This window comes from Bos indicus x Bos taurus, chromosome 29 (assembly GCF_003369695.1).
Source record: "Bos indicus x Bos taurus breed Angus x Brahman F1 hybrid chromosome 29, Bos_hybrid_MaternalHap_v2.0, whole genome shotgun sequence".
NCBI lineage: Eukaryota > Metazoa > Chordata > Mammalia > Artiodactyla > Bovidae > Bos > Bos indicus x Bos taurus.
In genome coordinates, this window is record NC_040104.1 from 3,584,435 (window position 1) to 3,609,010 (window position 24,576).

The 24,576-nt window shown below is 59.4% G+C and overlaps 1 protein-coding gene and 1 long non-coding RNA gene across 3 annotated transcripts in view; one reads left to right on the forward strand and one right to left on the reverse strand.

Moving 5' to 3' along the window:
• SHANK2 (SH3 and multiple ankyrin repeat domains 2) overlaps nucleotides 1-18,955 on the forward strand; it is a 510,411-nt gene extending 491,456 nt beyond the window's left edge. For both annotated transcript variants that reach the window (XM_027532522.1, XM_027532523.1), the window contains 5 exons: nucleotides 1,002-1,132; nucleotides 2,685-2,796; nucleotides 3,564-3,584; nucleotides 4,991-7,394; nucleotides 15,113-18,955. In XM_027532522.1, coding sequence (XP_027388323.1) covers nucleotides 1,002-1,132; nucleotides 2,685-2,796; nucleotides 3,564-3,584; nucleotides 4,991-7,394; nucleotides 15,113-15,683 — 3,239 coding nt within the window. In that variant the 3' untranslated portion in view covers nucleotides 15,684-18,955. The remainder of the gene's footprint in view (nucleotides 1-1,001; nucleotides 1,133-2,684; nucleotides 2,797-3,563; nucleotides 3,585-4,990; nucleotides 7,395-15,112) is intronic.
• An 813-nt stretch (nucleotides 18,956-19,768) lies between these two features.
• On the reverse strand, nucleotides 19,769-21,640 carry LOC113886364. Its single transcript, XR_003509420.1, has 2 exons — nucleotides 21,487-21,640; nucleotides 19,769-21,359 (listed from the first exon to the last, which is right to left on the reverse strand). It is a non-coding gene; the product is annotated as an uncharacterized LOC113886364 (long non-coding RNA).
• Between the last annotated feature and the right edge of the window lie 2,936 nt (nucleotides 21,641-24,576).

Genomic DNA, 24,576 nt, shown 5'->3' on the forward strand with positions numbered 1-24,576 from the left:
CTCCTGGATGGCCCCTGCTAAAGGCAGCTGCTGCAGCAGCTTAAACCGAGCACCAGGGTGCCAGTCCTGTGACTCAATGCTGCCCTCGCAGCTTGGGGTCTGCCAAGACCCCAGAAGCCTGGGCCTTTCTGACGGCACGAGTTTTGTGGGGCATCACAGGACCCCAGAAGGGGCTGGGGTTCAGCTCGTAGAAGACCTCAGGCCATGGACAGAACGCTCTGGGACTGCAAGGAGAGTGCAGTGCTTCACGGGGTCCCACCAGGCCCTCCTCACACTGGCTTCCCGCTCCCCAGGGGCACCTCCCGTCTCAGCAAACCAGGGTCCCCTTCCAGACACTGATGCCTGAGTGCAGTTGCCGGGTGCCCCCCCCGCAAAAAAAACAAACATTTAAATTTACATTTTCAAATAATTTCTTAAGCTGTAAGCATCACTAATAACTGATCCTCAACTTGCTTATTCACAAGCCACTGAGAAGGTCCACCTTCTGGGGGAAGGGGACCCCACACACACAGCAAAGCCTAGACTTCCACTGGCTTCTGAGTTGGGGGGCTGCCTCTGCTCCCGAGCCCCACCCCTACCTACACCCACACTGCCCAGTCGCCTCCATCCTTGGGTGCTGGGTCCTGAGACCCTAGCAACTGCATTTCCAGAGGAGCCACAGGTCTGAGCTCTTAGAAAGAAATCCCCAACGCTGACTGAGCTCCCACCTCCCGGAATGAGCAGCGCTAGTGTGAGCAAAGCAAGCCCCTCGAGCCCCAGGGCCTTGAGGGCTGCGTTGCGGCTGGGAGGGTCTCCCTCCCGTCCACATGCGGGGCGGGCGGCCGGGTCCTGTCCGTGTCCATGCTCGTGGCTGAGGCACGCGTGCTCCGTACCACTTGCACGAGAAAAGCTTTCTTCAAACGCAAAAGGCACGTGGGCACTTTGCTAACAGCCCCCTGCCCCATTGTGTTTTGGGGCCTCAGTCACTGACGCCCATCCTGACGGTCCTGTTTCCGTTGCAGATAAACCCGAGGAGATCGTCCCAGCCTCCAAGCCATCCCGGGCTGCCGAGAGCGTGGCGCTGGAGTCCAGGGTGGCCACCATCAGGCAGCGGCCCACCAGCCGGTGCTTCCCCTCCGTCGCGGACATGAACGTGAGTGGCCGGGCCGGGGAGGGGCTGCGGGTGGGTGTGGGTGTGGGATCCGCGAGGTGCCGGATCACCCTCCCTGGCCTCCACACCCGGAGCCCTGATCTGAGCGCACCAGGCGGGCACCCCAGTCCAGGGGAGACCGGCAGCAGAGGACTGACCACTCACCGTGGACCCGCTCCCTTGGCACTGAGGGTCTTCCCACAGGACACCTGGAGCAAAGCAAGCCTCCAGGTGAAAGAAGCCCAGCCCACCCTCGTGGCAAGCTGAGTCCTAGCACACACCAGGGATCCTGCGTCTCCGAGGTCTCAGGCCCCCTTGAGTCCCAGGGGCCACGTCCTGCCTGGGAAGTGGCGGAGACCACTGGCCGCCAGCCGAGCCCAGCAGGCTGCTTCTCTCAGGTCCCAGACATGGCTCTCTGCACTCCCAGCTTCGAGCCTGTGGCCAGAGCTCAGCGCTGTCCATGACACTGAAGTATTTTCTCTGACTCCGCTTCAGACTGACTCACTCTGTTTAATCTTGCCTTTTCTTAATAATGGCGAACCGGCACACTCAGATGGCAAAGAATCTGCCTGCAATGCCAGAGACCTGTGTTCGATCTCTGGGTTGGGAAAATTCCCTGGAGGAGGGCATGGCAACCCACTCCAGTATTCTTGCCTGGAGAATCCCATGGACAGAGGAGCCTGGCGGGCTACAGTCCATGGGGTCGCAGACAGTCGGACACGGCTGAGCGACGGACAGGTGCGCTTTCTTTCACCTTTCTCAGTGACACCGTGAGTGTCGTTAATTTGGTGTGCTGGTTTCCTGTAATACACATTAACGGTAACAGGATGTTCATGCTGCCCCCCCATCTCAGGCCCTCTGGGGGCGACTACCCTTCGTGGTAGCCCCACACCCACCCTGTCCCAGAGACTCCAAGCCCAGCACCGCAAGAGAGCAGGACCGGCCGGGCGGAGCCCAGAGCCCGGTGAGGCGGGGTCTCAGAGGAGCAGACCCCTTAGAGCTCGCGCCCAGGTGTCCTTGGGGCTCTAATCCATCTGTGCCCTGAGTCGCCCTCCAATGCCTCCGGGTGGGGGCCGGCCAGCAACCTCGGCTTTGCAATCCAGAAGCGGCAGGCGGGGTGGGGGCCGGCCAGGGGATCTGCTCCCGGTGCAAAGGAGGGGCGTGCCAGGCTCCTCCCAGGCCAGGGGAGAAGGGCAGGGCCTCCACGGGTCCCACACGCTCGCTCGCTCCGCACCGCACTCCGGGGGTCCCCCACCGCGGCCACTGCCGTCTGCTGCCCTCGGAGGCGGACGTGGCCAGGGTCCAGTGCCCAGCGCCGGATGCTGTTTCCTCCAGGACATGCGTCCTGGCCCTTCTCTTGCAGAGAGACGTCAGGCAGACCTTGGCTCCATCGAGCAGGGGCCACCAGGGTTTTGAGGGCAAGGAGGGCCCCCTTCTGGGTCCTGGATGCTCAGGTGCTCCCAGGACAGCTGGGGGAAGCCAGGTGGCAGGGCTCCAAGGCCAGGGCACAGTGGGGGCTGGTCCGCTATGTCTCACTCGGCTCTCCGGTTTGCAGTCCGTGTACGAACGCCAGGGCATTGCCGTGATGACGCCCACTGTCCCCGGGAGCCCAAAGGGCCCGTTCCTGGGCCTCCCTCGAGGTACGATGCGAAGGCAGAAGTCAATAGGTAAGCAGCGTGGCCGCACCCACAGAGGTGGCCCTGGGCCCTCGGCGGGGCCCCTCGGTGACCCCACGCCTGCCCACTGGAGGGCAGGCCCCCAGTCTCACCCCGGGGAGCCCCTGACCCTGTGAAACTTCCCTGCCCTCTGGAGTCCAAATCCAAGATGACCTCCGACCTCACAAGCCAAGTGTCCATGATGATAGCAGCAGGGGGAGGGTCCACAGTCCAGACGGGGTGTGGCGGTGGGCAGGCGAGGTTCTGGGATCCCCTCACCCCTGCCCTGCGTGGTGAGTGACCGGCAGGGTGGGCCCATACCTCCTCGAATGGCCACGGCCGCGTTCTGGGGTGCGTTCAGTGGACACACTGCTTGGGGTGGCCGGGCCGGTGTCTCGCTCCGTGGGGGGACGGTACTGTGGGGGGAGGGCACTGATGCCATCTTGTTGACGTCACTTGCTTCCTACCGACTCGGTTCCAATCGAGGTCAACTCGACCCCCTGAGCCCAGCCCTGCCTCTGCCACGTGAATGCCAGAGGCCCTCCGGCCACCTGCAGACACTGGGCGTGTCCAGCACGGGGCCGCGGCCAGCGGCGCTGTGGCTAGTTCGAGAGGGGCCGTGGCAGGCAGGACCTGAGTGATGAGGGACGGCGGAGGTGGCGTCTGCGGGTCCTCAAAGCCCCCGCCCCGAGGACCTCGGGGCCCCGCAGGGCGGCGCGCACGCCACCTCCTGCCCCAGCTCTCGAACTGGTCAATAACAATCGATTTCCTCCTGTCAGACAGCAGAATCTTTCTATCAGGTGAGTGGACCTGACAGTTCGGAGTCTGTAATGTGAATGTAATGGTTCCCTCCATAAGGCGTATTCGTAAATCACTCCTTGGAGGCACACGGGGCCACGGGCCGTGTCCCTGCCTGCTGGGATGCCCTCCCAAGAGCCGTGTGAGATTTGGAATACCCTTATCGGGCAGAAGTTTCCTTTGGGATACGCTACTGGAGTCTGCCCCGGGAGCTTCTTTGATTGAAGTTCTCCATTCCGTTACCGCTTTGAAAACCCTGCATGGCCCCCCATCGTGATCCGCGTACCTGTCTCTCCGCGTCTGCCTCCCGCTTCCCAGGTCCAGAGTGCGTCCTGGTGATGTTTTTTATAATTTGAACTCTCAGAAAGAACCTGGAAGCCCACCTAAAGGGCACCCCGGAGCTCTGGGCCCCAACACGGCCGTCTCCCCCGCGGGTCCCCAGGACCCTCTCACCCAGCCCCACAGGCTTCATTCGGCCCAGCCGTGAGTGGGGACCTCATGACGGACCCCCAGTTGTGCAGTCGGACCGTGATGAGTGGGGACCGTGGTGAACCGCCAGGTCTATCAGCCCAGCCCAGAGGGTCTCAGGACCCAGAGGAGCTGTGTTCGCTCGGATACTACTCCTGGGGTCCTGGTTAGAAGGTCAGGGCTGACCAGCCATCCTACTTGGGGCCCAGGAACTCCAGGACCCTTGGGGGGCCCAGATAAGTCAGGCAACAAAATGCGCCGCTGTCGAGCGGACGAGGCCGCCCTGGGGACCGAGGCCCCTTCCGCCTCCCTCAGCCGGTGTAGCAGCTGGTGTGCCCTTTCCTCTCGCTTCCAGTGGGCAGCTTCACAGCCTCAGTCCCAGACCCCAGAACGCCTCCCTGGGCACCCTGGCCAGGTCTGAAGGAATAGAAGCCCCCTGATCCCAGCTGCCCCATCCCCCCCCCCACCCACACACACACACGCACACACATACATGCAGTCCCAAGGAGTGGGACACCCTCACCGCCCTGGGTCACACCGCTGCCCTGGGGAACTTGGAGGGTCGTGCCCGGGGGGCAGGCAGCCCCCATGCCCACATCCTCGTCCCCCAGGTCCGTGGACAGGAAGGCTGGGGCGTTCCTCCTGGCCTCCAGCCGCTTCTCCCAAGTTGCAGACAGCCCCGGGGAGACAGACAGGACAGCCCGCAGACAGGACTCAGCAGCGCGCACTCTGGGCCTCCCGGTCCCTGTCCTGTGTCTGGCTCGGAATGGGCCACATAACCTCTTGACATTGTGGCTTGTGTGCTGTGTTCCGTGAACAAGTGTGCATCGTGATTCCTCGTGAGTTTGGAGGAGACTTAGCGTGTCACACCACCCTCAGAGCATCTCGGGGCTGTCTGTCCTCAACGTGATGTGAATTTAAACCTGTCTTCTGCTTGTAGGGATAACGGAGGAGGAGCGGCAGTTTCTGGCCCCGCCAATGCTCAAGTTCACCAGAAGCCTGTCCATGCCGGACACCTCCGAGGACATCCCGCCCCCGCCGCAGTCAGTGCCCCCGTCTCCACCGCCACCCTCCCCCACCGCCTACAACTGCCCCAAGTCTCCAACTCCACGAGTCTACGGGACAATCAAGCCCGCGTTCAACCAGAACCCCGCCGCCAAGGTGTCCCCGGCCACTCGCTCCGACACGGTGGCCACCATCGTGCGGGAGAAGGGGCTCTACCACAGGCGGGAGGTTGACCGCTACTCCCTGGACTCCGAGGACCTCTACAGTCGCGGCGCCGGCCCCCAGGCCAACTTCCGCGGCAAGAGGGGCCAGATGCCCGAAAACCCGTACTCCGAGGTGGGGAAGATCGCCAGCAAGGCCGTGTACGTGCCAGCCAAGCCCGCCCGGCGGAAGGGCATGCTGGTGAAACAGTCCAACGTGGAGGACAGCCCCGAGAAGACGTGCTCCATCCCCATCCCCACCATCATCGTCAAGGAGCCCTCCACCAGCAGCAGCGGCAAGAGCAGCCAGGGCAGCAGTGTGGAGACCGACCCGCAGGCCTCGGAGCAGCCTGGCCAGCTGCGGCCGGACGACAGCCTGACCGTCAGCAGCCCCTTCGCCGCCGCCATCGCCGGGGCTGTCCGCGACCGCGAGAAGCGGCTGGAGGCCCGGAGGAACTCCCCAGCCTTCCTGTCCACGGACCTGGGGGACGAGGACGTGGGCCTCGGGCCGCCCGCCCCCCGGGCGCGCCCCTCCAAGTTCCCCGAGGAGGGTGGCTTTGGCGAGGAGGACGGCGCGGAGCCGCTGTCGTCACCGGCGCCCCAGGAGCCTGAGAACCACTTTGTGGGTGCGGGCGAGGCCGGAGCTCAGGGTGAGGCTGGCAGGCTGCCAAACGCCCCGGGCCAAGCCAAGGTGCCGGAGGGCAGCCCCGCGGCGACCCCCCGGAGCATCAACATCGCCGGCCCCGAGAACTACGTGCACCCGCTCACGGGGCGGCTGCTGGACCCCAGCTCGCCGCTGGCCCTGGCGCTGTCAGCAAGGGACCGGGCCCTGAAGGAGTCCCAGCAGGGCCCCAAAGGGGAGGCCCCCAAGGCCGACCTCAACAAGCCCCTCTACATCGACACCAAAATGCGGCCCAGCGGGGAAGCGGGCTTCCCTCCGGTCGGCAGGCAGAGCGGGCGGGGGCCCCTGCGGAGGCAGGAGACGGAGAACAAGTACGAGACGGACCCGGGCAAGGAGCGCAGGGACGACAAGAAGGGCGTGCTCGTCAGCATCGTGGACGCCTCCCAGCAGAAGTCCGCCGGGCTGCTGATGGTCCACACGGTGGACGCGGCCAGGCCGGAGGACTTCCTGCAGGAAGAGGACGAGAAAGCCGACCCGGAAACGCAGCCAGACCATCTGCCATCCGAGGCGCCCGAAGGCGCCCCCGAAACCGAAGGTGCTTTCCCGACCCCCGCAGGCCCCGAGCCCACGGCCGCCGCCGCCACCGCGCCCGGCAGGACCATCGTGGCGGCGGGCTCCGTGGAGGAGGCGGTGATCCTGCCGTTCCGCATCCCTCCCCCGCCTCTGGCATCCGTGGACCTGGACGAGGATTTTATTTTCACAGAGCCATTGCCTCCTCCCCTGGAATTTGCCAATAGTTTTGATATCCCCGATGACCGGGTTGCTTCTGTCCCCGCTCTCTCAGACCTGGTCAAGCAGAAAAAAAACGACACCTCCCAGTCCCCTTCCTTGAACTCCAGCCAGCCAACCAACTCCGCAGACAGTAAGAAGCCGGCTGGTCTCTCAAACTGTCTGCCCGCCTCATTCCTGCCGCCCCCCGAAAGCTTTGACGCCGTCACGGACTCCGGGATCGAGGAGGTGGACAGCCGGGGCAGCAGCGACCACCACCTCGAGACGACCAGCACCATCTCCACGGTGTCCAGCATCTCCACCCTGTCCTCCGAGGGCGGGGAGAACGCGGACACCTGCACAGTCTATGCAGACGGGCAAGCCTTCATGGTTGACAAACCCCCAGTACCTCCCAAGCCAAAAATGAAGCCCATAATCCACAAAGGCAACACCCTCTACCACGACGCGCTGCTGGAGGAGGACGTGGACAGCTTCGTGGTCCCCCCGCCTGCACCTCCGCCGCCGCCTGGCGGGGCCCAGCCCGGCCCCACGAAGGTCATCCAGCCAAGGACCTCCAGGCTGTGGGGGGACGTCTCCGAGGTCAAAAGCCCGATTCTCTCAGGCCCAAAGGCGAACGTGATTAGTGAGTTAAACTCAATCCTGCAGCAAATGAACCGAGAGAAATCTGCAAAGCCGGGGGAAGGACTGGACCCAACGCCAGGAACCAAGCCCGCCGGCCTCGCCCCCAGGTAAGTGCCCTCAACGGGCATTTCTCGTCCAGCGCTGACCAGGAAGTGCCCAGGGGAACAGCAGCACTCCCGAAGCAGACGCCAGGAGGGCGCGCCCGGAGCCGGCCACGTCGGCCTCCTTTCTCCCGGCCTGGACTCAGTGCCGCGGCCCCCCTACACAGAGACAGGCCATGAGACCCGGCCACACAAGCCGTCCCCGCCGTGGCTTCCAAGGAGGAGCCCTGCTCTCTCCTCCCACGTCCTCCAGATCTGCCAGAACCCCGAAGGGCCATTCTGGAACCCCCCCAGGAGGTTTCAGGGGAAGGGGTGTGCCATCCAGGGGGCATGTGGGCAGCCGGTGGGCAGCGTGCGATCGAGGGTGTGTCAGGGGCTCTGCTCCCCTCCCTCGTGGTCTGAGGCTGGGGAGGGGCTGGTTCTGGACCTGGTGCCCCGAGTGAAGACCCCAGAGCCCACCGGAGCAGGGCACGCGTCATGGCAGAGGAGCATGCAGTCGTGCCCACGTGGGCGCCCACAGTGTCTGGCAGAGCGTGAGGTCCTGCCTCCTTGGAACGGGGGACCCACACAGGGAGCTGGTCCCAGACCCAAGCCCCGGGGCTCTGCCAGGCCCCAACTCGAGCCCGCGCCTCCCGCCCTCATTGTCTGTGCTCTGTGGCCCTCGCCCAAAACACACCACTTCCCGGGTCCCCCAGGCGGCGTTCTCCTATCCTCCGGCTGGTCTTTACTCCCGTGTTTCACTGTTGCAACTGACGAGGTCACTCTTCACACGCCTGCTGGGCAAGGCGTTTGACTCGAACACCCAGGTCCATCCATCAGCAATCCCGCAGGAGGCTGGGGTCCCCAGAGCCGTGACTTTGCAGCTCTCTTTCGACGTGGGTCCAGCAGGTCACACGGCTGGTCCTCAGAGCGCTGACAAGCCAGCATCCACAGAGAGACACACGCCAACCAGCACTGTTTTCAGGGGCCTCATTGTTAACTGGCATTCAGAGTCCTTACAGGGTCCCCACTTCTGGGAGACACGTGGACACACACACGTCTTGAGAGGCACACACTTGAGTCTTACACACTTGAGAAGCACCAGGAAATGTCGTGGAACAGCGCTGGTCTTTAGCTGCTAGGTTACGTGAAAATACAACAATCAAGATGCTTTCTGTCTTTCACCTTTGACAAAAGCCTTGGATGTGGGTGAATAATGTTTCTAACAGCTGCTGGGGAGCAGGTGGCAGTGACACTCATTTCTTGGAAGGGACGATGGAGACACCGGGAGACGGGCAGCCTGTCCACGGGCACAGGCAGCGGCAGGCAGAGCCGGGCCAGGCCGAGGGCTTCTGACCGGCGCTTCCGTCGCAGTGACGTCCGCGGTACGGAAGACGTAGAAGGCGTCTTCTCTGGGCAGTGTGGGAGGCGGCGTGCTCTGCAGGACACTGCCCCCGGAGGCCGGGGCCTCTCTCAGTGGCATCCAGACTGTTGGCCTCCCCCGCCCCTCTCCTGGCTGGGTGAGCTGCTCGGGGCTCATGGCAGAGGGGTCTCAGCGGCAGGCATCCCTTGGGCTTGCCTGGGTGGGAGGGGACTCAAAGCAGAGGTCGGCTGGTAGAGTCCTGACAGACTTGAAGGGTTCAGGCCCTGCCTGTGATCAACCCCACGGTCTTTTCTATTATTTATAACCTGGTGCCCACACGGCACAAGCGGTCACTGACATCTACGCACTCCCAGATGCAGGACCCTGGGCAGCACGGGCCCAGAGGCGGGGCCTGAATACCTTCCCCGGGGTGCAGACAGGAGAACCGGGGTCAGAGGGCGGAGCCCTTGGCCTTGAGCCCTCAGCTGGAAGGCACAGTAGCAGACCTTCAGCCTGGGGAGCTGCCTCAGGGTTCCACTTCTCCGCTGTCCTGGGTGGATCAGCCTAGAAGGAGGGTCACCCAGCTTAACACCCGCAGGGCCGAGCTCACCAGGGAGGGGCTCTTCTGAGGCCTCCGGAGCCCCTTGAGTCCAGTTGATGCCCGGAGGTCTTCCGTGCATATCTGATGACTGAGAACCTGCAGGGCGGTCCCCAGGCGTCTCCACATGCTGCCCCCCGCTCCCAGGGCAGTGGCCCCTTCCTCCCTGCTCACTGCTCACTGAGTGGGACCAAGAAACTGAGAGGCCTGGGCTTCAGCCAGCCAGGCACCAAAGCCCAGGACCTTCCCAGCCAGGGCGCATCTGCCTGGATGTCTCATCCCTACTTAAAGTGCATCTAACAGTTAAGAGCTGTGCACGGCCCTGGGCAAAACAAGGCACCAAATTAGATGAAGGGAATTCCCAGTGAGGGAAAAGAAATGAGCTTGCTAGGGAAAACTGAAAACCCGCCACGCTCTTTCAAAGGATGGATGAACAGGTGCACGCGCATTTCCATGGAAACGGTCTGACCGCCCCAGAGCTACCCCACGAGCGCCGGTCCCCTGCGAGGGTGGAGACCAGGGGCGGACTTGCCTTGCTTTGGCCCGTGGTTCCTCCTCCACTCCGCGGTGCTGCAGCCCAGGTCCAGGTCGGGGAGAAGATGCTGAGCACCCAGGCCCTGCTCACTGGGGTTCAAGACGAACCTGAGCCCTGAGTGAGTCTCTGCAGCTGTGACGAGTCCCCAGAAATCAGGGACGACGTGGGTTCTGCCACCGTCTGGACTGCAGGCGCACGGGCAGGACGACGACGAGGACGGGCCCGCCGCCCTTACCTCCCGCGCAGCCGCAGCTTCTCCCCAGGCCTCATCTGGAAGCACCCCCTCACCCTGGAGGGAGGCAGACGGGGCTCCCCTGGCCACCCGGGCTGAGTTCCCCAGGAAGGATCTCGTCTCTGGACACAGCGTCCACCGAGATCGAAGCAGAGCTCTGCTCAGGCCAGTGCCACCTCTGGGGGAGTCGGCCACCCTCCGGCTCAGTGCCAGCCCACACCCGGGGGACGACCCAGGGCGCCCAGAGAGGCGCCGACACCCCAAGGACAACCTCCCCACCCCAGCGGCCCGTTCTCAGAGCCCTTTGGTACTCCAGACCCACGGGCGCACGCCCCTCACTTCAGGGCGCAGGATGAGTTCCTCCAAGTCACAGAGCTGAGAAGCCAGAGGGACACTCACCTTTGGCCCCGGAGCCACAGCCCATCCCCGTGACCTCCCGAGGGGCTCTCTGCAGGTCCATAGTCAAGGCGCCCTGGGCCCTCGGGAGCTGATCACCCCGTGTGCCAAGCACCATGCCAGGCCCCAGAATTCCTCGCTGAACAAGGAGACAGCCGAAGTCTCTGCCACTTTGAAGAGCTACATTCTCAAGGGGGAGCGGATATGAAATAACAAGACAAACCCAAAGCGCACGGCACCAAATACAAAGGGATGAAGATGTCCTAACGGGTCATGACCACGGGCAGGGTGGAGGTGACCCTCCTCAAGGAAGTGGCATTTGAACCACCTGAGATACAGCCGGGCAAAAACCCGGGAGCAGAGCATCCAGGCGCTGGGACCAGCGAGCACGAAGCTGGGGGGCCGTAAGGCGTCCTCCACCCGGAAGAAACCGGCCAGCGGAGAGGGAGGGGCTGCGTGGAGGATCTCCGAGCATCTCGCGTGCCAAGGGGAAGGGCTGTGTCTGAATGGCGGCAGCCCTCGAGGACTTGAACAAAGGCTTGGCACAACCTGCCTTTTTGTCTCGTGAAGCTGACCCAGCAGCTGTTTGGTCGGTGGGTCACAGTGACGCAGGGAAACCCGGGAGCAGATCCACATGCAGTCCCTCTGAAGACCCCAGGCAGATGGGAGTCTGACACATGCACTTTGACCTTAAACAGAGGGGCTTGAGCCAGGAGACCAGCATTGTTTTAAAGCAAGACAGCTCTGCTTTGTCTGCACTCCCACAGGAGCGGAAGGTCAATGTGGGTTTGGCTTTCGTTCTCTGGCCTTTGGGAGGAGGACCAGAGCCGTGAGTGGATGCTTGCAGGGGACCCTGCTGGCTTCCATCCAGGAGTCCCTCTGGACCCCCTCACTCTTCTGGGTCCTCCGGAAGAGCCTGGGACAGGCCTTCACCTCCCGCAGGCACCGATGGAGCTCCAGGCCCCCCAAGGGAGGTGGGGTTCAGGCTGCCTGTTGGGGCAGCACTGCCCAGTTCCCAGGGGTGCCCGCCCTGAGCACCCACACCCACTGCCTGGCCCGGCCGGCGCCTCCGGCTCCTCACTGGGCTCTCGGTAGTATCATCCTGAGAGCCTCTTGGTTTCAAAATAAATCAATTTGGGTTGTTAAAAAATTATCTCTGCCCAGCTGGTCCCAGAGCACAGACTTCGGAACCGACTCGATAATGGAAGCCGCTTAATGGCACTTTCATCACCTTGGTGCCGTCACGGAGGTTTTATCATTTCACAGCAGCAATTGAAATGTTAAGGGAGTGTCAGTGACTGAAGCTGTGGGTAATTAGGTGAACGCGAGCCGCCGCGCCTCCTCGCACACGGCATGCAGAGAGGCTCTTCTGGTCCGGCTGCAGCATCTTATCCTTCAAGTGCCATCCGCAATCCAGCCTGGATGCCAGGACTCCTCAGCCAACGTGTGTCGGGGGTTGGCCACTGCCCCCTGAAGACCGGGCCCCTTCTCGACCTGCACAGGTGTGTCGGAGGGGCCGCTGAACTCAAGGCAGCCTCGCGGCCCCCACGTCCGGCTCCGTCTGCCGGCCTGGCCAAGTCGCGTGACTCCCTGACCTGGGCCGCCAGCTGCCCACATCCATGCCCCACCCCAGTTCACTCCTCAGTTTTCAGGAGGACCCCCACGCGGGCCAGGCCCAGGACGCAGACCTGCCAGGGCCCTCGTGGCCACCTTCCCGATCTTTTTAGCACCCAACCTTTAGAAATGTTAATAAAGACAGAACTTAGACCAGTTTGGAAATAAGCGCCGTTTACACGCACGACAGGGATTCATCCGACAAGCTCAAGGGGACGCACACAGGACGCAGGGGTCTGGCGGGGCATGCTGGGGGGAGGCTGTGCGGAGAGGGCTCAGGACTCCGAGGCCGCCTCGCTGGGCAGCCTCTGGCCCACAGCCAGCCACTGTCCAGGGGCCGGACCGCATCTGTAAACACGATGGAAAGGCCCCTGAGCACTGGCTTCCCCTTCCCCAGCCAACCTGTGCTGACTGATGAAATAACAGCGCGTCTCCGAGCATGTCATTAACTCCTGATTTCTGTTTTAATTCTCATGTTTCCATATGGATTGGACTGAAGAGGCAGGATAGAGAGTAATAATCCAAGAGAGGGCGTGTGTGCGCGAGCGTGTGTGTCTCTGTTTCTAAATCGGGGCAACAGATTCTTGTGTGTTCCACCCGGGAACCCAGTGGTTGCTTAGCAACGAAACGGTCTCCGCAAGCAGGAGATCCAGTGAATAATACCCGTCTGATTAACTGAGAGTAAATCAAGCCACTGAGGAGGAGGGCAGGATGGACCAGCCCCGGGCAACCTGCATGCAGCACCGCGAACGCTCTGGTTCCTCTTTTCCGTAGCGACGCCCCACAGGGCCGTGGGCAGGCCGCAAGCACAGAGCCGAGTCTGACGCCCCCTTTATTAGCGGCCAGCCTCTCAACCCTCAGTGCGGACTTGACACAAAGCACGGCCTCCCTGAACAGGCGTGCGGATCGCTGCCTCCCAGGCTGCGGAAGACAGAGGGCAGCCGGGAGCCCGGGTCTGGGTACCAGCAGGGAGCCAGCTCCCGGGCCCACACGGGGAGGCTGACATCCCCCTCTCAGCACCCTCCTGGTCTCACAGGGCAGATGTGTGAGCTTCCCCCGCTGAACACGCAGAGTCAGGCCCCTCTGACGTTGTCCTCCAGGCAGCTGCACACTGCCCGCCCCGCTCTGCGGCCAGAGAGGGCCTAGTGTCCGGGCCTTCGCTTTCATCTCATCCATCGAGAGAAGCTGCTTTTTTTTTTTAATTGTCATTAATTTTGCAGTGTTGTCTCAACCCATTCCCTCTTGTCGTTTCCATCTGCTCCCGTGACGGGTGGTAGCAGAAGAGGGTCGTGCTGAACAGACGTAAGTGCCGCGTGCAGAGCCCCCTTCTCTCTGGCGTGCTGTGCTGTCCCCTGCTCTCACTGCCCAGCCGTGGGTCTGCTTCTGACGACGCGCGCGGCTGCCTGCAGAGCCCTCTTTCTAAAGAGCATCCCAGCTACCTGGGAGTGGCTGGGGTGTTCCCCAAGGGAGGGTGGTGCTAATGCCAACCCTCTGGCTCAGAGAGACCCACGGGTAAATGCAGCCTGGGTCTAACGAGCTGCTCTCACCAGGGGATTCACGTGCCTCCTGGAGAAGGCAGTGGCAACCCACTCCAGTGTTCTTGCCTGGAGAATCCCAGGGACGGGGGAGCCTGGTGGGCTGCCGTCTGTGGGGTCGCACAGAGTCGGACACGACTGAAGTGACTTAGCAGCAGCAGCAGCACTTTACAAAGCCAGCGAGCAAGGCCACCTCCAGGCAGGACGGCCCCGGCAGGTGGGCCCAGGCAGGGCCGCAGGCGCAGGAGGCAGCGTGCTCCTGTGAGATGCTCACCCACTGCACAGAAGGCCCTCTGTCCCCGGAAGGTCCCTCTGGGTGGAGCTGCTCCACCCCTGCTCGGATGTCCCTCCAGCTGCCTGGCTGCCATGTCAGTGGTTCCAGTGAGCTTCCCCCAGCAGAGGGGAGACAGGCCCCCTCAGTGGGGACTGCAGTGCATCTTCCGGTCCAACCCAGGCCCCAGAATCTGCAGGTTTCTTAAATCCTTGCCGTGTGCACAGCACACCTCTCCCCATGACTGCGGTCCGGGGGCGGGGGGCCGGGGGGTCTCCCGCTCCCTGCCTGTGACGCCCTGGACCAGCAGGGCTCCCATTTTTTCATTCTGAGTGGCAGGGGCGTCATCCTTAGAGGCCTCCTGGGGCCACCCTGCCCTGCTGGCACCCAGGACACCAGTGCAGCCGGTAACCGAGGCCCATGGAGGCTCTCGGCAGGGTCTCCTGTGTGCAGCATCCAGCCCCGCAGCCCCTGGCCCTCCAGGGAACCGCACGTGAAGGCCTGGGGGCGGATGGGCGTCCCGGCTGCAGGCGTCGCCTGGGCCACGGAAATGCTTCTCCCCAGGACAGGGTCAAAGCCCGAGTCCGGCACAGGCCCCGCCTTCAGGCCACGTGCAGGTGCCATGCTTGACGCAGCACCCAGTGGGGAAGGGCCAGGAGGCTGAGAGGCACCCTGTGACCCACTGGCCGCCTCACTCACACACACACACACACCCACATGCAGGGCAGAGAGAACAGCCAGCCACACAGCGACACAACAGGGCACAGCCAGACGGCCCCGACCCCGACCCTTTCATCGGACAGGGCAGCGCCCACAACCGCCCCGGGGAGCTGTGGCGGGTCCCACTGTGCAGCGGCCGGCCTGCTAGGCGCCCTTCCCTGCCCTTGTCCCGTGAAGCCAGAAAGCCTTAGGGCTGACAGGTGATGAGGAAAGGTCTCCTAATGGGTGCCGCACCTTCCTGCTGAAATGGAGGCAAAAGACGCCACTCCTCAGGTGGCGTGGTGACGTAGCGGGACTGGCCACCCCCGCCCCTCTGTGCCCACCCGCCCCTGGCCTGGCAAGGCGTCCGCTCTCTGCCGGCACGCTGGCCCTCAGACGCCCTGCTGTGGTTTAGGTGTCTCCGTCTCTCTCCCCAGAGACCAGGTCCTCGTCTGCTTTGTGGTCAGACTTGTAACGGTTTTCTCTGTTGCTGCCGTTTCAGAGGCCCCGAGGTCATAAGCACCGTCTCAGGTACACGGAGCACGACAGTCACCTTCACCGTCCGCCCTGGGACCTCCCAGCCCATCACCCTGCAGAGCCGGCCCCCGGACTACGAGAGCAGGAACTCAGGACCCAGACGCGCCCCCAGCCCTGTGGTCTCACCAACAGAGCTGAACAAAGAGGTCCTGCCCGCCCCCCTGCCTGCCGCCACTGCGGCCCCCTCACCCACCCTCTCGGATGTCTTCAGCCTTCCGAGCCAGCCCCCGCCCGGGGACCTGTTTGGCTTGAACCCAGTGGGACGCAGCAGGTCGCCGTCCCCCTCCATCCTGCAACAGCCAATCTCCAATAAGCCTTTTACAACTAAGCCTGTCCACCTGTGGACTAAACCCGACGTGGCAGACTGGCTGGAAAGTCTAAACCTGGGTGAACATAAAGAGGCCTTCATGGACAATGAGATCGACGGCAGCCACCTCCCAAACCTCCAGAAAGAAGACCTCATAGATCTGGGCGTGACTCGAGTCGGGCACAGAATGAACATAGAAAGGGCTCTCAAACAGCTGCTGGACAGATAAGGGTGGCTGCTCCTCGCCGCCACAGACTCCTTGTTATAAATAGAGATGGGCTTGCACGGAGATGTTTGGATGGTGAGCGCCAACCCCGCTCCGCGGGCTGGTCTCCTGGGGACCCAGAGAAGCGTGTGTGTCCGTGGCGTGGCTGAGCCGAAGGCCCCGGCTCTCTGTGTGGGCTCCTTTGGGCTGTTTCTGTCAAAGAAGGGACCGGGGAGGGGTCCTTCCGAGGTGGAGAGGGACGCGTGCGCAGCCTGCCTCCTGCGTGCCGGCGACCTCGCTGCGCCTGGCCCGCGCGGGCGCCATGCTCCAGCAGGCGGGCGCCCCCGCACTCTAGACACATACCTCCCGCGGCCTCCCTGCGCGCCCGGCGGCCCCGGCCTGGCGCCAGGGCCCTCCTCCATCTGCGGCCTCTCGAGGGCACGCGGTGCTCACGCGCTCCTTTTCTTTCCTGGACGTGGCTCCCAGCGAGATGCCCACAGACGTGCATACCCGGTGCCCTTTCTGGAAGGTGGAGAAGCGTCTCCCCTTTTCTGAGGATCCTTTCCCGCCCCTCTGATGTGCACGCGTGCTTCTCTGGCCTGTTGAGGCTCTTGGCAGTGATGGGTTGTTCTGAATGGGATCGTGCCCAGCTTTGCTTAGCTTTCCTTCTTTCTGCAAGTCTATTAGCATAATTCCAAAGTGGCCAAACAGATGTCACGTGGAGTTAGTCGAAGCACAAAGTCACGATTCCAGGGCGGAGGGAGGCCCGGCTGCCCGCGCGCGGCTCCAGGGCCAGTGTGTCCCTGGGTGGAAGCAGCTGTCAGCCAGGAGCGGCTGTCCAGGAGCGTGGGAAGGGGCTTCTCTGCCTTTCAGCATTCTTTAAATTGAAAGGTGTGTTGAATTCTGCAGACCTCGGAGCAGGTGAGCATCCACTCTGACACGCAGGACGACACAAGGTCCGTGGTGCGCATGGCTGCTGCTGGATGCTGGGGGGTGGGGGGTGGGCCCGGCCCCTCCCAGCTCTGAGCCCCACCGAGGGCAAGCATCACTGCTGAGACAGCCCTTTTGTCCTCTGAGGCCAGGGAAGACGGTACTGAGGGGCCTTCCCCCTTTTCCTCTGAGTGTCCAGGAATCCCACCAGCTTGTCTTAATAGTACAACAGGTTTTCAGAAAACCCAGTGGGCGTGGCACACAGACAGGACCCAGGGCGAGGGTGCAGAGAGATGAAGGAAGGGCCAAGCAGGGAGGGCTCGTGGGCGGCAGTCTGGGCGTGGGCAAGGCTCTCCTGGGCCTTGCACCCCCCATTCCCCCAGAGCCCCCTTCCTTGCGACAGCACCTCTGATTTCCACGGGAGGTCGCAACCGGCACCCAAGTCACAGAACACCCAGTCAGGAGTCAGCACGTCCTCCCACATATGGAAGAATGTCAAGTTTTTGGCTTTTATTATGATTTCAGAACTAGCCTAGCCCATCTCTAATTATAAAAACATAATTTTTTTTTCCTTTTTTTCTTTATGCTCACAATCAAGTGTCTGATTAGGTCTGGAACAGCTCTAGAATGAACACATAAAATTTAGCAATTTAAAATCTTTCTTTACTGCAAGTTTAAATAGTTGTACAGATAGTTTATAAGCACAATATTTTAAGGAAAAAAAAGTGGCTGGTCTACTAGGCAGCCTTTGTGCCACTTCAGTGCTAGAAAGTTAAAGAAAAACAAACTTTTGTGATTTAATACTACTATTTCTGTGGAATAATTATAAAAGTACGACCTTTTTAAATCAACCTTATTGGATGCATCGGAACCAGCAGAGCTGTGCTATATTTTCTATCTTTGCTAGAACTTCAACGTCGAAGGACAATTATTTCTTCAAAAGTGGTTGTAATTCATGATGCAGCAGTTTTCTGCAAAAACACACAGTCACCACACACACAGTTTTTCCAGCCCCATGTCCCTGAATTGGAAATTGAGTTTGGGGCCTTCTGTTCCAAAACCTGTTGCAGGTCAATCTTGGTATTTGAATGAAGTCAATTTAATATTAAGGTGTTTTACTTCCATGTACTTTCGATTTTTCCATCATGAGATGAATATAATCCCAGAGAAGTTTCAAGCCAAGATACTACGGGTGGCCTGCTAAGGCTGCTGACAGTTCGGAAAGCATAAGATGGTGACTTGGCCCTTATCTGTCTTCCCTCTGGTGATGTTGCGAAACCCAGTAAGCACAGCGCCCCACCACGGCTCGTTTCTCCTTTGCCGGTCTCACCTCTCTGCTCAGTGCCAGGCAACACGCTAGACAGGATGAGAGTGAAAGGAGCCTCGGGCAGATGGTACCCAACGGCAGCGTGGGGCGTTGGGGTTGGCTGGATGTGGGCAGCCAGGAGGTGAGGCTCGGCTGCTACTCCCTTAGAGAGACTTCCGAGTCACATGCAACTGACCAGAAGCAAGCAAAGCTGACCGCGTTGGTGGTTCACACTCTCACTATAGAGAAGTAACAGGACCCATCAGAACCTGCACTGATCAACAAAACACTTGCCAAGATGAATCGGTCTCTAGCTCTCTCCACCGGTTTTGCTACAGAAAGCAATAGTTCCTCATTTGACCCACCGCCCACTGTTCTCCCCCTTGAAACACGTCAGGACCAGGCCCTACCCCACGCCCCTCTTCAACGGTGAAACAGATGTGAAACTGCTCATATAAAGATTATGTTAATACTTATTCCAGGTTTTAAAAAGATCCACTTTTGTTATATACTGTAATTTAAATAAATTGCATTTACATGCCTAGTTTCTGTAATATTGTGTATACAAAACCAAAATTGCTCAAGATGTAAATTATGTATACCTGCCAAGATACCTTCTCCAGGGTGTCTGCACATTTTAAGTTAATCCATAATATAAAAATGACTCAACGTGACTGTTGATTTGCTGAACTTTACATATCACAAAGTGAATCATTTGTGATACTTTAGTTAATAAAATGGTGATTTTTTTCGAGTTATTTAACAAGCAAGCATTACCCAGGGTGATCGGGCAATGACTGTGTGGACCACAAATACTGGTTTTTCCCATTAACAAAATTTTTGTTTTTTTAGAAACTAGTATGTTTCACACTATAGTTTGTGTAACATGTGTTCGCATTATCTATGTTTCTGTTACTTTTGTGCTTTTATTCTTTTTAGACCTTATTAAAAACATAAAAACAAGCTCCTGTAATTTGCACTTTCTCCCAATTCTTAACATCTCTTGTATGGCAACCAAAATTACTGTAAAAAGAAAAAATAAATATACTATTGCACTAAGGTTGTGGTTCTGATTGCAAACAGTGAGACCTTCCTGAATTAAAAAGTTGCCAAGCTTACAATCCAGCCACTTGACCTCTATGAAACTGACCAGATAATATCTGCCCAAAGAGTGAAAATCCTTTCAGTGAGCTCCTCTGCCTTGGTTCCATCTCCTGCAAGTTTTCTCACTGTACAGGTGGAAACGAGCATTATTTTAGAACCACGAGAGCAGCACCACGGACGTCTGTGAACACTGCTGTGAGGGAGCCGAGGCCCGGCTCTCCTGTCTGAGATGGATGCAGAAGGGCATGGCGGGAGAGCCAGGTGCAGACCTTGCTCCTCAGAGCAGAGGATCGCGCACACCCACAGCTGGCTGTCTCCTTGCTGCCGGGCACGCAGGCTGGGCAGCCTCTCTGGCTGACGCAGAGCCAACCAGATTTTTATGAACAAGTGTGCACTAAGGCTTGGGGCAAGAGAACGTGTCTTCCGTCAGAGAACTCAGCCAAGAAGACATGGGCTATTCCTTCCACTGTAGGGAAGCATATTTTAAATATTGAACCTCTTCTTAGGTCTCATCAGTGAAAACTCAAGGTCTTTAGTTCTGGAGCAGTTTCTTCTGCTCTGGCACATTCTCCCCTTGAACAGCAGCCACCATTTCTATGTCAATGCCAAATTCTCAGCCTCGGTGAATCTTCTGTAGTTTACGCTCCCCGAGGTCCACCTGCTACACCATCCAGTGGTTCCTCTCAGATCTTCACCGCCCCCCAGCCCCACTGTCCAATGGCTTCTTCCAGATAAATGTATCCGTCTGTCTTGTTAAGGAAAAAATAGATACTGGAAGACTTTTTCCGTTTATTTGTACTTTACCTGAGGCATTTTAATAACCAGTAAACTGGGACGTCTTGTGTATTTGTAGCGATCCGTGTACACACGCAACAAGGTTTCAGTTCCACGGCCGCCACGTGCCCAGGCAGCCGCGTGCAGATGGGCCTGCCCCGGCTTGTGGGCAGATGGGCGATTCCAGACCGGCTTCTCAGACTTCAGCGGATCCGATCACTTGTTTTTAACCCACGCTGTACCAGTGCTTTTGTTTCTTTCCTGTTCCTGTAACATGTTTCTGCAGTTCAGTCTTTACCGCATTATGTTTAAAATTACAACAATCATTGTCCATTGCTTCTCTGGAACTCTTTGTTTATAGAAATTCTGAAATTTTACTATGAGCCTTCAAATAAATACAGAAACAAAAAAGAGGAAAAAAAGTAAAGTGTGTGCCTTGGGTGTTTTGAACCTGATCTGCATAAAACCATATTGTATTCAAATGCTGTATATTTAATGAGAGGGTAAATACACCTTCAATGTATTAATGTAGCTGATAAAATAGTTCTAGTGCCTTGGTTTCTGAACTGAGAAGCCCCTATCAATGCACAAAGAAAAGCGAAAAAACGACTCAAGAAATGAAATGTTGAGAAGACCTGGACATGACTCTAGAGCCTTTCTCATCGTAAGACTGTGGAATATACACAGTCATTTAAGTTAAAAATAAACAGAAAATTGAAATAAGACTGTGTTATCAATTAATTTTCCATTAAAAGTGCTCTCTGCTATACTATTTTCAGTATTTTCATTTAGTTAAAAATACAAAAACATGGTTGAGAATTTGCAAGGAAAAGAAAACGACATCTGTGAGACCTATTTCCCCGTGTCGTGTCGCCCCCCAGTGGTCCTTGTTGGTAATGCTTATCCAGTCAGCAGCACCTCCATCATCTCCACATTTTGTTAAAAATAAAAATGCTTGTTTTTAATGACTGAAGCCACTCATCACAGAACTTTTTGTAAGTTCTGTAAGAACACAGAATTTTTTGTAAGCTACAGGCATGGCAACCAACACACAGTCTGTTTTTTTAAAACTGTGAGAAGTCATCAGACTATTCTCAAGGCCATGGTCTCCACTTCCTCAGTTAAAATGTTAAGCTCCCCCGCACAGCCTCAGTCATCTTGGAAGATGGGTCTGAGGTGTACAAAGCGTGTCAGGAACCACCGCCCTGCCTGGAACTAGATTAATCCCAGCATGAGTGGAAGTCCGCAGGGCGCTTCCACCAGGTCAGAGCAGCAGCAGCCTCATCTTCAGGGACCCTCGGCAAGCCGGCCAGACCCTCCCAGAGGCAAGGCAGGTGCCGCGTGCTAGGTCCACAGCACGTCTCTGGGTTCTTCTGCCCCGTGTCTGGGCTTTTTCACCTGATAAGATCATCAGCGGTGCTATTACCAGGCCAAGGCCCACCAGATACGCAGATTTTTCATCTCAATCCACAGATGTAGCCCACATCTGAGACTCTGAAGGGGGTGGTCGGGGATGGCGGCCAGGTTTCTTAGGCGGCGATACTGCACACACCACTGTGGCCTCTGCTGGAGGTGTTCTTGGACTCCTGCACAAAGAGGGGGCGAGCCAGTGACCACGGCCGCTAGGCAGGGCAGGCAGGCAGGCCCTATGTGAGATGGAGCCCTGGAAACGGCCAGGTCTGCAAGACAGAGCAGGGACATCTGACCACTCACCTGTACCTGGCAGTTTGCAACCTGTCCCGATGCCCCGACACCTCAAGTCCTCCTGCCACCACCCACTCAGAGTCTTCCATGCCAAGGGGCTTAAACAGAATTCAGTGTGTTCTTCAAACCCCACAACTCAAGAGAGCAGGAGGGGAACACAGTCCTGGAAGCTCCGGGAAACAGACCACAGCACAAGGCAGAAATCAGTGATCTCCAGGCACGATCCTGAGAGGGAGTGTAGCGCAGCCACCTGGAAACTACCGTCAATCTCTCTGTGCCAGGGACCACTCAGAGCACTGCACACACCGAGTGTCTCACAGCGCTGAGATGGGAACAAACAGCCCCATTCCACAGATGAGGAGACTAAGTCTCATCAAGGTGCACAGTGAGCACAGGAGGTGCGCTCGAGCTTCCTCAGCCAAGGCCAGCTGTAGGAAAGAACCCAAGGAGCACTGCTGGTGCCAGGAGCCACCCCTGACGACAAGGACACATCACTCTGCTCCCCTCCAAATGCCTGTGAAGGGCCAGCGGCTCACAAAGCTGGGCGAAGTGGGGGCTCCTCCCAGCTGAATCGCTTGGGGTCATGAAAAAGGGACATTTAACTCAAAGGGAATCTGGCTCCCTCATTCCCTCGGCTAGAATCAGGGAAGCCTGGACCTCAGGATCCCAGGTTTTCACAGACATGATATTCGTAAAATGACCCCTGGCTTAGAGATGGGTAACACCTGGCTTAATTTCCACCAGAATCGCATAAGATGAGTATCGCAAAGCTGGTTATCTCCTTTACCCAGCAGGAGACGGAAGCTCAGAGAAATCAGAGGCCATGTCCAGTGGAGTCCAGCAGCTGGAGACTGAGTCCTACCCAGGAAGCGGCCCGGCCATCCTCCCGTGAAACTCTCCTGCCCCTGGCCTGAGCTACCACAGCTCTTCCCAGTGTGCTCTTCTGCGGCCCCCGTCAGTCCACGCCACCTTCTGCAGCTTGCAACTGCAGGTTCCTGGCTGACCAGCATCTGACCCCCACGACAGAGTGTCTTCCACCCTCTGCAGCCCCCTTCTGCAGTGAGAACTGGGGCAGTCCCTCCCTCCCCCTCACAACCTCCTCAGTGGCAGAGAAGAAAGCCAGCTGAACGAAAGATGAGATAAGGAGTCAAGAAGCCACACAATGAGTCTGAAAAGGAGTCAAACAGGCCCCACCACTTTGAAGCTTCACAGAAACCAAAGGCAGGGAGCAGCAGCTGCCTCCCCGCGGCCTTGGCGCCTGCCATCTGGGCAAGCTAAAAATAAAGGCTCCATTTTCCAACAAGAGTTTATAAATGTGACTACAAAGGCCCTGATAAAGACATCAAGGCCTTGGGAAAACTGCAGGGCCTGAAACCTTTAGCACCCCACCAGCACACCAGGAAAGCCCAGCTCTCCCTCTCCCAACAGGCGCCTGTGACCGGCTTTTTCCGGCAGCAACCAGGAGAATGGAGCGTAGAGAGCATGGCTCTTCATGGTGGGAGAAAGGGAGGCCTTAAGACAGGATCTAGCACAGAGCGCGGGCCCCGGTGTACTCACGGAGGCCACACAGAAACGGCCACACCAATCCCAGCTCTGCCTACAGTGGCCGAGTGACTGGACCCCGCATCTCTCCCAGTGGTCCCTTCCTGCTCACCTTGCTTCCCACCACACTCCCACCTTAGGGCTTCCTCCGTACCTGCTGAACCTGGAAGGTGTTCTTCCCCTATCTTTGCACGGCATGGACCACCTGGTTGAGAGTAGAAGCACCCTGATCACACGGTCACCCCTCCCCGTCTTCTTTGGTAACACTTCAGACCGCCTCAGATGGGCTTATTAAGGGACTTGACGATCTGCAGCCCCTTCCACGAGGAAGACACGAGCTTTGCCTATCTCAAGCTGTTGCCCGGGCAAAGGCAGTGTCTACAGAGGCAGCCCCTCCTTCTTCTTGGGCCTCAGGGCCCACCGCAGAGGCAGCCAGCCACCCTGCACGCCAGAGAAGCTGCCGTCTGGTCCTCAGTTCAGTTCACTTGCTCAGTCGTGTCCAACTCTTTGCGACCCCTCAGGTACCTGGCAACGACGGAGACCTCCCCCTGAGCCTCTAGGGACTCCTCCTGAGCCCCGCCTCCCCAACCCACGCCCGTCTTCTGGTCCCCTGGTCTGGAAAAGTCCTTGGAAGGTTCCCCTAGGCCCATCCACCTATCTGCGCCTCTTGGCATAACCGCCTGCGGCCCTGCCACCTCCAGGAAACCAGGCACCTCCTCCGTCCAGAGCTTCGCACCTGTCAGGTCCTGCCCCAGGCAGAAACGAGAGCCAGCCCCAGGGGCAGGCGGCGGGTGGCACCAGTGAGGAGAGAGACACTTCCTGAATCCCCTCACCAGCGGCCAAGCAGGCCGCCCTGGGCACACACCGGGCTCTGTCGCCTCCTGGCCTCGCCCTCCCCCGCCTCGGGCTCGCCACCACAGGCAGCTGGAAAGCGCCAGCACCACGGGCCCGCTCCGGGTGACCGCAGGCACGGCGAATCTCCCGGCACCGGGCGCTCGGAGGACTTCCCTCAGTTCCCAGCTTCCGGAAGAAGGCGCCCGTCCTGCCGTCTGCTTGCAGAGAGGCGGACCACGGAGGCGGCGGCGGTTGGCGAGGCCTGCGCCCTCCCTGTGCGCCCCCAGGCAGCCCCGGGAGCTGCTGCCCGCCTCTGTGTGGGAAAGGGCAAGAAAGCGCGGCGCAGAGGGTCCACGGGAGCCAGGCCGGGCTTCGAGGGACCTCGCACGCCATCCTGGCAGCGGCCCGCACCCCTGCCGCCTGAGGCTTGGCCGGCGTCGGAGCTGCCTCCAGCTGGGGACGCCTATGCCCACGGTCCTGGGCCTCAGCGCAGCCAGCTGAACTGTAGCCCGGACCCACAGCACCACCTCACTGTCCGGCTCTCCGGCGGCGAGCTGAAACCCGGGCAACGCGCAGAGGACGCTGGGCCCTCGGGCCACGTGCACCACGTGCACCACAGGAACCAATCACTACAGGCAAAGGGACCGCGGGGCACGTGGCCCACTTGGACCAATCAAGATGGGTTAAAAAACCGCGGGGACACGTGCCCTGCTTGGACCAATC